The 13152-nt window shown below is 49.9% G+C and overlaps 1 protein-coding gene across 37 annotated transcripts in view; it reads right to left on the bottom strand.

Annotated features, from left to right (window-relative positions):
- EPB41 (erythrocyte membrane protein band 4.1) overlaps nucleotides 1-13152 on the bottom strand; it is a 95971-nt gene that overhangs the window by 32315 nt on the left and 50504 nt on the right. For 21 of the 37 annotated variants that reach the window (XM_030503721.1, XM_030503709.1, XM_030503705.1 and 18 more), the window contains exons 4-12: nucleotides 11933-12037; nucleotides 8688-8730; nucleotides 7019-7094; nucleotides 6006-6224; nucleotides 3865-3952; nucleotides 3197-3349; nucleotides 2214-2311; nucleotides 1331-1503; nucleotides 165-281 (exon numbers count right to left, since the gene is read on the bottom strand). In XM_030503721.1, coding sequence (XP_030359581.1) covers nucleotides 165-281; nucleotides 1331-1503; nucleotides 2214-2311; nucleotides 3197-3349; nucleotides 3865-3952; nucleotides 6006-6224; nucleotides 7019-7094; nucleotides 8688-8730; nucleotides 11933-12037 — 1072 coding nt within the window. The remainder of the gene's footprint in view (nucleotides 1-164; nucleotides 282-1330; nucleotides 1504-2213; nucleotides 2312-3196; nucleotides 3350-3864; nucleotides 3953-6005; nucleotides 6225-7018; nucleotides 7095-8687; nucleotides 8731-11932; nucleotides 12038-13152) is intronic. The other 16 variants (XM_030503728.1, XM_032920238.1, XM_032920237.1 and 13 more) reach the window with 1 other exon arrangement.

The following is a 13152-nucleotide window of genomic DNA, read 5'->3' on the forward strand; positions in this document are numbered from 1 at the left end:
GGGCTCTGCTGGGCTGTCTGTCCTCTGACTGCAAAACTCTTCTTGCAAAGGAATGGAAAAAGAAAGCCACCAGGTTTGGTGAAACTTTGAGTTGTCAGGAACAAGCATGTAAAGGATAGGAAAGGTGCTGCAGAGAGTTGTAGCCACCACCACCACAGCTATACCTGGCTTCTCTCGGATCTGATCCACAGGTTTTGGTTCAGGAACCTCAACCACCACCACCTCCTCCTGCTTCTCTTCCTCTATGGCTCTGAACTCAACTTTTTGAGTCGCACGTTTAGCTGAAGAAATGGGGCACATGTTAAGGACTGCCCACACAGCAGATGCAAACAGGCTGCAGACTTCAACGGGGACACAAGCGTGACATTCACAGGCTGCTATTTGCCAAGCTCTGACATTCGGGGGGGGGACTGCTGCATGGATTCCTCTATGCATCTGGGGTTGTAAAGGTCTACAGGGCATGGCCAAGGGGCAACCAACACTGCTGGTCCTTTTGCCTCCGTGCACCATGCTTGGGTAACCTCACACCCCCAGACTGCAACAAGCTGGCATCTTGCTTTGCTGAGGTACGGAGCTCAAACCAAGCAGCCCTCCCCTCCCGGCCCCAAGGCATGAAGCCCAGGCTTGGGTGTCACTGAGCCCTGTAAACCCATGTCAGGAGCAGGGGCAGCCTGGCTGGTGCTGGCCACAGCGTGCTGGGGCAGCCCTGCTCCCTCCCAGGCTGCAGCACGACCTCAGGGCTCAAAGCAATGCTGTTCCTGCTCTGGCAGGTGCCCTTGGGGCAAAGGGATGCTCCCCTTTTCCTGGATCCTAATTTTACAAGCACCCCATGATCCAGATCAAGGGGAGCAAACTTAGGAACTCCCCTTCTGTGCCTCACCTCCACTGGCCTGTTGCTATCTGGCTATTTTAAAAACATCAGGGATGAGCCCACCTTACTGATAGGCCACAAGCTTCAACATGGGCATCGTTTAACAGTGAAAAAGTTTCAAACAGTTGTGGCAAGAAAAACTGTGTAATTTGAGCAGCTGAACAAATCCTAGAACAGCTCAATTCCTGATTTGCTAAAAGGAAAACGCATTGAGATGGAATGAGGAAATATCTTTACAAGCAGAACTTTGCCATGAGCCTTCAGCACCCACCTACATCCTTTTTGTCAGCCAGTTCTCACTGGTACTACTATCAGTTTGCGTTTTACACCCAGGTCTTGTAGTAAAGCGAGAAGTTACGCTTTGGGTTTTCTTTAAAGCGGGGAATTTGGGTGGTATTTCAGGAGTGTTTCAGCACCCTACTGAATCCAGGCATGGAGGGGGAAGAGCAGCACACTCACCTCCATCCAGGCTCCTGGACGCTCGCTTACTTGCCGTGCGCTCGAACTGGGGCGCGGGGCGGTCGATGAGGGCACTCGCCTGCCTCGTCTGCGCCTGCGTCCGCCCGCTGTAGCGGAACTTGGAGCCCAGCGCCAGGAACCTGCTCTTTGGGATGGCCTCGGTGGAAGTCAGCCTGAAACCCAAGCACACGGGTTAGAAACCAAACCTGCAGGTGCAGGAAGCAGCAGGTGAAGAGAAGTTCAAATACAAATTAGTTTCCTGCATACACCTGACTAACAAAACAACGAGCGGTGGCAATAACCCCGCATCTACATAAGATGGAAGACCTTTGCCTTATCACAGATTCATAGAATGGCTTGGGCTGGAAGGGACCTTAAGAACATCCAGTTCTAGCCCTTGCCACGGGCAGGGACACCTTCCACTTGAGCAGGTTGCTCCAAGCCCTTGTGTCCAACCTGGCCTTGAACACTGCCAGGGATGGGGCAGCCACAGCTTCTCTGGGCACCCTGTGCCAGCGCCTCAGCACCCTCACAGGGAAGAGCTTCTGCCTCAGAGCTCATCTCAATCTCCCCTCTGGCAGGTTAAAGCCATTCCCCTTGTGCTGTCCCTCCAGGCCCTTGTCCAAAGCCCCTCTCCAGGTTTCTTGTAACCCCTTTAGGTACTGGGAGCTGCTCTAAGATCTCCCTGGAGCCACCTCTTCTCCAGGCAGCCCAGGACACAGTTATTCTTACACATTTTATGAAGTGGAAGCTGCCTAGAAATCCATTGCAATGTATGTATTTAATGTCTCTGCAAGCACTGAACTCTGAAGGAATGCTCATTTTCAGTAGCTAATCTAAAGCATTAGCTGGTGAAGGTGAACCCACCACTCCGAAAACCCACCTGAAAAACGTGTGATGTTCAACACAGACTTTCCACAGCTTCTTCGCTGCCCGGTAACTTGGGAGCTTGAACCCGATTGTACTTTCATACTGTTCTTGCTGCAGAAAATATCAATATTAGCACGAAATAAACATGGCAGGAGTCCAGTCCCCAGCCCATCACACCATTGTGCTGCAGCACAAACTGCTGGTCTAGCCCAAGAGCAGCTGAACTCACTCCACAACGTGCGGGAGGAGCTCAGGTGTGACAGAAGAGCACAAGCTTGGCCTCAAGCCTCAGCATCTCTCCTGATGCACAGGGATTTGCAGAGCCATGTGCTGTGGGTTTTGCAGTCATTTAGACTCATTTAACCCCTGTTACACTGCCCAGCTGCAGGATGGGGTTGAACAATGACCTCCCTGCAAGGCTGGGTCATGGCAGCTGAAGCAGGAGGAGGAAGAAGAGAAGGAAAGAGGCAGAAATCCCATTGCAGCCTCTTTCTCCACCGTGTTTCCAGCGACCAGGCTGTTCCAATGATCTCCTCATTGATAAGAGGCAGCACCAGGGCAGCCTCCCCCTGCCTGCTGCAGGCTAAGTGCAAAGTATGGCTCTGTATTTGTAATTATCCTTTTAGTTTTAAACGAAATGAGACAAAGAGCCTCTGTCTCGCCCCGTTTCCAAGGAAGGAGTTAGTCCTCTCCCGATCTCAACTATGAACTTCCCACCGCTTTCCTCGGGATGCTGGGAATACCACGCGGGGCCAGGAGGTGGTGCTGGATGACACGTTGTTTAAACTGTCGCCCGCTGGCTTAGAGCTTCAGCGAGGTCAGTGGGTTCTACCCGAACTTAACACCGAGCCAAGATCAGAAACCCGATAGAGCCCGAAAATGCGCATTCAGAGGAAGGCTCCCTCCCTCCCCCGCGGTGGTTCAGTGCAGCACACACGCTGGGGGTAACCACAAGGCATTTAAAGAAGACCCGAGCACCAGGAAGTGAGAACTTGCCTCCCCTGGGCGAATCTTGATGAAGAAGCTGCTGCGCTTGTAGGAAATCTTCAGGACTTTGGGCCACGGGAAGCGGTTGATTCTCAGTTTGTCTTTGTAAACAAGAAGGCCACTGGAACAGACTCCCAGAGTGATGTCCACTCCTTCCAAGTCCTGGGGAAGCAGATGAAGTTTAAGCGGTGTCAGGGTTACAAGTTTCAGGCCAATATCTGCCTTTAAGTGACCCCTTTGGTCTTCTGAATCCACTTCCCACCACCCCGACCTCAGCTTCCAGCTCCCTTGCTCTTCCTTCACATTTCTCCTTCCAACCTCCTCCCTTCTGCTCTCTCCTGATGCTGTTTGCTCAAAGGGTTCATCTTGAACCTGTCCTGCATTTCCCTGAGCACAGTGGCTCACGTTGCAGAGCCAGAGCTGTATATTCTAAGGTCCTCAGAGCAAGGACCTGTCTACACCAGGAGCTTTGTAAAGCTTCCTGTAATAGCTAAGTAATAAGCAATCAGGAAGCATCACTTCAAGAGGGCTTGAGGCACTTGTGTTGTGTGTCAGTGTTTCCCTACTTCCTCTGGCTTTCAAAAGGAGCCTCCTGAAACAGGCAAACTTGCTCCTGCAAGGGGAGGATAAGTCTAGTTACAGACTCCACAGGCAGGTGCACACATGCTCATTCTCACCTTGGCTTGGTGAAGGTCGACTCCGTACATAGACAGCTTTTTTGCATTCTCAAGGAACTCCAGGTCTGCTTGGGCTGGAGTCATGGATCTGGGGAAAGAATGAAAGAAAGGGCTTGGTACTCCCCTACCTGTGGCTTTTAGCAGGGGACAGATCAGACTTCATAAAACCATCCATTCGTTGCATCTTCTTTTGCTGTCAATACAAACTTGGGCCCAGCTGTAGATGTATAAATATAGGGATTTATGTCTAGATTTAGGCCAGGTTGGACACAGGGGCTTGGAGCAACCTGCTCTAGTGGAAGGTGTCCCTGCCCGTGGCAGGGGGTTGGAACTGGAGGAGCTTTAAGGTCCCTTCAACACAAACCAGGCTGGGATTCTGTGATGAATTATTGAACTACTGTGAGTGCACAAATTTCTGCTTTGAGCCACCCTCTTAAACCAGATGCACTTTATTCCTGTGGGGCTGCACAGACACTGGACAAGAAAGGGAGGAAGTGCAGTAAGGGGCACAAAACTTGATCCAGTGGAAGAAAAGACCGCAGGCAAAGGGTGATGGGTACGATGGGTACCATCCTCCCAGCCCTCCTGCATCCAGAGCTCCCAAACCCAGCTATTGTTCTCCAAACCCACGGCCAGGACAGCTGAGACCCCTCGGCAGCGATTCCTATGGGGCAGAGCAGATGAATGAGCAGTTTCTGGGAGCAGATGGTGCCCTGTCGCCAGGAAAAGCAACACAACTTCACTTAACAGCAGCATCCTGCTAATGGAGGATTAGCAATGTTCTTGAAGTGCCCTTGTCAATAAGTTTCTGGGGTGCAAGGTACATCCAGCAGCAAAGCTGGGAGAGAATTCAGCTGCATCCACTTCATTTTGTTCCCTGCTTTGATGTCTCCCTTACTGAGCACTCACATACATCTTGTGTGTGACATAAAGAGAGGTTTTAGTGCTGGGAGACAGGGCAGACAAAGACAAATGTGAGGACAATCCTCTAGGAAAGACGTGGAGCAGTTGCCTGACACGTGCCTTGTGCTTTGCAGATAAAGCAGCAAGAGATGGAGCATGCTTTAGCAGAGTTTCCCCACTGAAAACCCTCTGACAGTTTAATGTCTATAGAAAACAGACCAGAAATTACACAGGGTACATGTTGCTTCCCCCTACACACTCTAGCAGATTAAATATAACTCCATCCTATACCTTCAAGTATCCTCCTAATGAAGCCATGAATAATTCAGCAATGAGATCTGCCACTTCTAGCACAGCTAATGGCCTTTGACTCCAAGTCATGAAGCTTGTCAGCAGCCCAGGACTTATTTTCCCTCATTTCCTCTCCTCTCAGTGCAAATGGAGGGGAATCAATTGAAAGTATTGATCTGTGGGGTTGAGCAAGGTGTTAATTGTAGCTTTGGTCACAGCTGGAGGCACACGTCCACCCTTCCCTACAGCACCTGGGTTATTAGTTCCCATCTGCCTGTGAGCAGGTCTCATCTTTGCTCTGTTCTTGTTACTAGTGCATCAACCAGCAGCTTTTCACAGGTCAAGAGGCTGCTGGTCGAAGGCCTCGATATCACCAAGTGGTTTTATGGGCTTTTTTTCCCCCCTAAAACCCAAATGTGTCTCTGGGAGGGTGCAGAAGCTGCTGCCCGGCGACTCTGCACAGCAGCCCTGTGCGCTTCTGCAACCCAAGCACTTGAGAGCATCTATGAAAATCAGCTCAAAATAAGATGAGGAAGAGGTTTGGTTATTGTCACCTTTTAATCTGGTATCAGGGGGACTCCCAGGAGACCTTCAACCCTCCCTGAACACGACACATCTGCCCGGGTCATGGCCATGAAGGCAAACACTCTGAGGACAAGCTTAACCACAGGTTTCTGCCTCCTGCATCACCTGGAATACTTCCATATTACAGAAGTTTTACTCATTAAATGTGGCAGCAGAAAACCTCAAACACGCTGTAGGCTACAGAGTAGACACACAAAGAGATGAGGTCTGCTCCAACCAAACTGCAACCCCAAAACCTACAAAAATCCCAAAGCACATATTAAAAATAAAAGACAAAGGGAAGGTAAAACCAACCAAACTGTATTTTCACATGAAATAAAACCATCTTTCATGGCTTACACTGTTGAAGAAGAGCACCTTACCTGTAGGTTTTATGAAGCTCCACAACCTTCTCCTCGAGCTCTTTTGTCTGGTTTGGGGCCAGTTTGAACTCAGTGATGTAATCTGGGCCGTGCAGGTCGGGATCGTAGTCTCCCAGCTCAGACTGGACCGTGTAGGAACCCAGCAGAGCCAGAGTGGCAAAGGAACAGGGCAGCCGCCCCGTGAGGATGTCTTGTCTGAGCTGAAGACACAAGTAATACCTGGGGGGGAAAGCAAAATACCATGTACAGAGAACAGGGAAACTTGAGGATCAAACAGAGTCCAACCTGGCCTTGAACACTGCCAGGGATGGGGCAGCCACAGCTTCTCTGGGAAAAGTCTGTGCCAGCGCCTCAGCACCCTCACAGGGAAGAGCTTCTGCCTCAGAGCTCATCTCAATCTCCCCTCTGGCAGGTTAAAGCCATTCCCCTTGGCCTGTCCCTACAGGCCCTTGTCCAAAGCCCCTCTCCAGGTTTCCTGGAGCCCCTTTAGGCACTGGAGCTGCTCTAAGGTCTCCCCTTCAGGAGCCTTCTCTTCTCCAGGCTGCCCCAGCCCAGCTCTCTCAGCCTGGCTCCAGAGCAGAGCTGCTCCAGCCCTCGCAGCAGCTCCGGGGCCTCCTCTGGCCTCGCTCCAGCAGCTCCACGTCCCTCTTGTGCTGTTGCCCCAAAGCTGGATCAGGACTGCAGGGGGGGTCTCACAGAGCGCAGCAGAGGGGCAGGATCCCCTCCCTGAGCTGCTGCTCACACTCTGGGGGTGCAGCCCAACATACAAGCAAAACCTTGGTTTTCAATAAAAATTGACTTTTCTATACAAACCCCTGCATGCCAGGACTATAAATGATGCTGCTTTATACATGTGGACCTCAGCGGAGAGCAGGAGCATCCCACACATCCACTCAAAACAAACCAACCCCTCCAAACTAAGAAGACAACGGATCTCCTTGCTGAAGGATGGGAAAGCACCCAAATGTTAACACTTTCTACCCAATATTCAGTGCTTTGTTGAGGGCACTTACCTGGTTATGTCCTCTGTCAGCTGCGCAGGGTCCGGGGGGTAAAACTTGACATTGAAGGTAAAATCCGAGGGGCCTCCTGCCATTACAAAGAAGAGCTTGAGAAGAATAAACACCCCACAACACCTTCGTGACAGTCAGGTTAAACTCAGCACAACACAAGAATCAATCTCTGGATGAAACCAACACCAAGACAGGAAGAGCTTTACAAGTCTAGACCTAAATGTTTTAATACAGCAAATCTTGTACAAGCACTAACTGGAGCAAGGATCCCCATAATCCCTCCTAGAAGTGGCATTATAAGTGGTATGGACAGTCCAGGTGACTGGAAATCCTCTCATTTTCTGGAAAAGAAACCCATTTACCCACTGAAAATAGCCCTGACCCATGAAGCACTCAGAGTAATTCCCCCAGTTACAACTCCCCCCTTTAACACTTGCCAACGTGATGTCTCTGTCAGCAAGAGGAGACATCCCTGTGCTTGACGTGCTCAGAGACTGATCCCAATCTCAACCAGGGAAGAGGGGGGATGTAGCACTCATGTATTTAGAGCTTATGCAACGCCACAACAGGGATTAAACACAAGGCATGTTATTTTCATCACACACAGCTCTAACCAAGTTATTCCAAGAAGACATCTTAGGTAGCAGAGGTTACCTAAACCAGCAGACGTTGGTGTACACATATGCATACATACATTCAACATATACTGAACGTATGTATTTGCCATTTAACCCATCTCAGGGGACCAGATTCCACAGGGAACTGGTTGCTCATTACACTTACTAACTGAATCCTACCTGCCCAGCACAGCCAGAGCAGCTCTTGCCCTTTGGGTGCTATCAACTCAAAGAGAAGTTGATGGGAGCAGGAGCTTTCCCTGCTCCACAGCCCTGCAGCACTTCCCCCCTCATCTGTACTTAAGGACACGCTTTGTTCTGCACCCCCCCAAAAGCACACATCTAACAGTATTGTGCTGTCGTAAACCAGTATTCTACTTCCATAAAGCAGTATTTCACTTTCCTAAAACAACATTTTACTTTCATAAACCAGTATTTTACTTCCAAAGGAGTCAGGTTTGCTCCTGAGAGAACACAAAAGCCTTTGTAATTTATTTAACTGTGACACTACCCTCATCTTGAACCAATTCAGTGCTAGCAGACCTTAAAATACAGCTTTGGAGAGCATCTGGTGTTTGCCCTGATACTACTCAAGCTATTTATCATTCCAGTGCTCCTATTTGGACCCCAAAACAGTCTCAGAGTCCATCAAACCTTACTACAGACACAGCTTTCCTCAGGCTCTCCCAAGCTCCTTTGAGATGTGCACTGTTGCCACTGGCACCTCTTTTCCCATCCTCCAAGAAGGAGCAGATCTCCTGTTCCAGCATCCCATGGCAGCAAGGACACTGTGGGTTTGCATAGGGGGAACACACCCCAAGCTGTTTTTTCCCAAGGAAATGACATCTTTTCCTAAATCTAGAGCATCACTAAGTACTTAGGAAGGAGGGAAAGGATGCACACATTGCTTGAACATGTGCTGATCCCTGCCAGACACCCTCACTTGAATTATCACCCCTCTTTAAGCCCCCGGGATGGCCCCCAAAGCCACACTTGTTTAGGGAAGAAGGGAGGAACCACACACATCCACACGATCCATTCCATCTACTTACCATGAACCTGCTTCTTTATTTCTTTGGCAGGATCCAGCCATGTCTGCAAGAGGATAAAAACATTCCCAGTTTAACAGAGGTTCCAGAGACACCACAGAAACCTGAAAATCCCTAAAAATACAGCAATGGGACACAAAGACAGCCATGGAAACTGGAGATGGGGTGATTCTCACAGCTTAACCTCCAGTCTGTGGTCTTGGTGGGTGCATTTCCCACCTTTCATCGACCAAGTACTCATAGGGGGAGGCAAGAGGAACAGGAGAAAATAAATAGAGCAGCATCTCATAGAATGGTTTGGGTTGGAAAGGACCTGCCAACCCCCTGCCATGGGCAGGGACACCTCACCCTAGACCATGTCACCCAAGGCTCTGTCCAACCTGGCCTTGAACACTGCCAGGGATGGGGCAGCCACAGCTTCTCTGGGCACCCTGTGCCAGCGCCTCAGCACCCTCACAGGGAAGAACTTCTGCCTTGTATCTAACCTGAACTTCCCCTGTTTCAGTTTGAACCCATCACCCCTTGTCCTATCGCTCCAGTCCCTGATGAACAGTCCCTCTCTGCATCCTTGTAGCCCCCTTCAGACACTGGAAGCTGCTCTGAGGTCTCCACGCAGCTTCTCTTCTCCAGGCTGAACAGCCCCAATGTTCTCAGCCTGTCTCCATACGGGAGCTGCTCCAGCCCCTGATCATCCTCGTGGCCTCCTCTGGGCTTGCTCCAACAGCTCCATGTCCTTATGCTGAGGACCCCAGCCCTGCACACAGTGCTGCAAGTGGGGTCCCACAGAGCAGAGCAGACGGGCAGGATCCCCCCCCTTGACCTGCTGCTCACGCTCCTGTTGATGCAGCCCAGGACACGGTTGGTTACAAGCACCCAGCAGCAGGTCGCAGCCACACACGAGGGGCACTTCCACAATATTGTGTTGGGGTTTTTCTCCAGAACCTTTCAAAATAGGCAAAGGGGATGTTTGCATTCATTTTAGGCAGCCTCTCCCCACACTTACCCCTTCAGAACAAGGATTGCCGAGACCTTGTATCATTAGCCATGGTTTTTAACTGAAATACAAGTGAAAACAGCCAATTGCTGGGCAAGGCTGGATTCTCTTCCAGGAATGTGACATAAACTCAGTCCCTTTTAAGTATGACTCAAGTTTCTAGTAATTATCTCAGCTACAAACTTTAGAAATACATCCTTTTTCCTCCCATCTCTGTCATTTGGAGCTTTGGAGGATGGTGGTGCCTACCCTGCAGGAGGTCAGGGCCTGCCTGCACAAGGAGAGAGCACGGTGCTAACAGCCCTCCTGGAGAGGCTACATTAAACCACTCTCTTCATTTTCACAAGCCCTGAGCAGGATTTGGACATCCAGGTCTCCCGAGGTGAAGGAATTAACTCACTGAATCCCCCAAGCTAATCTGTTTTGAGCAGAAGGACGTGTAACTTCACGGCAGGGACACTGCAATACTTATATTTAATCTTATCTTTTTACGTGCTTGCCCCTCTAACCTACAAAAATGGGGATAGAAAATCCATTTCAAAGGCAGAGATGCCACTTGCTGTGTTTTAAGGGCCACTGTTTTAGGCAGACCATCTCCGTGTCCAGGACTGCTCGTCACTGCCCAGGGTGCAGTCGTGCATCCCCAGCACTCATCCTGCCCGAGCCAGCAGACAATGGAGGGCACAGCAATTAGCAGCACTTTCATCCACGCTGAGAAATGAAGGGTTGGAAACAATCCTCCCTTTCAGAGCAGGAAGAGCATCAAGCTCCTTTGGTGCTGAGCAGCTGCTCTATCCGCTGTCCCACTCTCCTGTTCCCACTGGCACCCTCTGCTAGTCCCATGGGAGAAAATTCCCATCCCCAGAAAGGTTTATTCCATGAAAATCCAAGTGGAAATGCTGCATTCAACCTTTCCCTGTCCAGGAATACACACAAGCATCTCTGGTCTGCTCCACACAGCCGTGGGGACAGAAGTTCATCTGTTGGTTTCATATTAAGATCATTTTATAATCTTTTATAAGATTATAGCCTAGTGGAAGGTGTCCCTGCCCATGGCAGGGGGTTGGAACTGGAGGAGCTTTAAGGTCCCTTCCAACATAAACCACTCTTGGATTCTATGATCACTTCTACCTGTGAATCAGTAACTCACTGCCAGGTCTTATTTGAAGTTAAGGCAGGAGAGAGATGGAGCTTCAGGTTTCAAATGGTGCTTTCCCCCATCAGAGCAAACCAGATTTCCAGCAAGCAGCTTCCTCTGCCCTGGAGCTAAACCCACTCCCAGCAGCTTCACCTCCTCAGCTCCTGGGTGAGGGGGAGCCAGTGCACAGCACAAGTGGGAGAAGTTGAGCTGCTCCAACTCTTTCTCTCTCAATTGGGTCTAAAAGTGCACCTCTGCCTCCCCCTGCAAGCACATCAAACTGCCAGAGGGCAAAAGTCCAGGTTATACACATGGAAGGAAATTTGACGTACAAGAAAACAGTCAGACACCAGAGACAGTAAAACCAAACCCAAGACAGAGCTCTGCCTGCCTCAAATAGTGATAGGGTGTTATTCTGCCTCTTTATTAACAATTCACACTTATATTTATGAAGTCTTTAATGCTAAATGTCTGTCAGCCACAGTAACCTGGCCCAGAAGTGATTCTGCAGGTGAAGCATGGGTACAGTCAGATCATGGACAACCTATCTGGTCTAAAGGACATAAAAGGGTCCCTTGATTTCAGTTCAGTACACTGTTGGCTTCTGGAAACAGAGCTTGAGTAATTGCTTGAGTTAAAGCATAACCAAGGGTTTAAAAGATAAGACACTGCTTGAGTCTAACCAAACAAAGCCCTTACACTGAAACCATATGAGTAAGAGTTCTGGTATGGAGTCACACACGGTGCTTTGCAGGGCAAAGCCTTGACTCCAATCTGCTCTGGGTGGCTCTGACCAAACCTTACCCATGCTGACAGCAGTGCCAGGGCAGCCTGGCTCCTGGGCTGCAGCTTTACAAAGCAACAGCATCATTCTGCAGTTAACTCATAGATAAGGAATGTTCTCCAGGTGCCAATCCAGGCTCACGCCACTTTTGAACTCAAATCCACGCTCCTCTAGCCATTCATTCACAATTTCTACCTCTGGGATAACCCTTTTTGAGGGGGACACCAAAAGGAGCTTTAAGAAGAGCTTAAGTTCCTCTCCCAGGGGACAGGATCCTGCGAAGGAGCTGAACGCACCCGGGCACACAGCACCATGCACCAGCAGCTGCTTACCCTGGAGGTTGGTGTGTCCCATATGGCCAAACCAAAGTAGTCTTCTTCCAGGAGATTGAGGTGGTCACAGACTTCCTTAAGGAGATCCTGCCCCTTGGCATGTTTCTGCAAACAGAGAGAAGACATTCTGTAGGAGGTGCTGGTTTCTTCATGGGTGAGGGGAGAGAGGGAATGTCACCAAACCACACTGTGCACTCTCAAGAAAGGAAAAGAGTCCTGAGTAGCTCAAAATCAGATCTCCTGGTGGCTTCTGAGCCAGGACCCCTTATAGGAAAGAGCATCAGGCATAAAAACTGACACCAGAGAAGCAATGAGAACTGCAGTGGGTCTCTGCTACCACCAGCTCCATGTCCCAAAGCTGAGCTTCTCAACACAACCCAAAAACACCAAGGATTTGTATGGTTTTACCCTTCCCAGGTACATCTACTGCACTGATACCCCCGAGGTCCAGGCTATCAACGAGATGTTGATCAAAAGATGATCAACGTGGGGTATGAAACCGCTGCTACATCCCACTGCTGGAGTCTCCCGTTTTGGGGGCAACCTGATGTATGAGGTTCAGAGAAGAAAACAGCAGCTCAGAACCAAAGACCATCATTTCCATAGCCTTTTCATCAAGCCCATCTGCTGCTGCTGACACTCAAGCTTCTCCACTTCTGCCTTATGCACCGCACGCTGCTCACACACAGGTTCTTGCCTCCAGAAATAAACTCCGAGCATTCCGAGCTCCTCTTTTCTTCTTTCCAAACCCTGCAGAAAGGAGCTGGCCCTCGGAACAGACACGTTTTTAGTCCAAAAGCATGAAGGGAAGCACCCCTGAGGCACAAAGCTACAGGAACCAGGAGCAGCTCATTCTGTTGAAGGTTTTGCTGGGAAGAAAGTGCAGTTCCAGTGACGCAAAACGAGATTTACTAACGCTCCACTTGTGCCCACAGCTCTCCTGTTAGTCCTGTTTGCACAGCAACTGATCCAAGACCACAGCCTTGTTTTACTGCAGTCCTGTAAGGTCCTTAGTGCGTATGTTGTGACTCCATAGGTAACACAGTGCATGTGTTAGCCTGCGTATTTCCCAAGGAACTGGCACTTAAAGACATGTAGGAATTAAAACCCTTCCAGAGCTGTCAACTGGAAAGGATGCCTGAAAGCACTTATTGCTATGGGGAGCCCCCCCTGCAGTCCTGATCCAGCTCTGGGGCAACAGCACAAGAGGGACGTGGAGC

This window comes from Strigops habroptila, chromosome 12 (genome assembly GCF_004027225.2).
Source record: "Strigops habroptila isolate Jane chromosome 12, bStrHab1.2.pri, whole genome shotgun sequence".
Taxonomy (NCBI): domain Eukaryota; kingdom Metazoa; phylum Chordata; class Aves; order Psittaciformes; family Psittacidae; genus Strigops; species Strigops habroptila.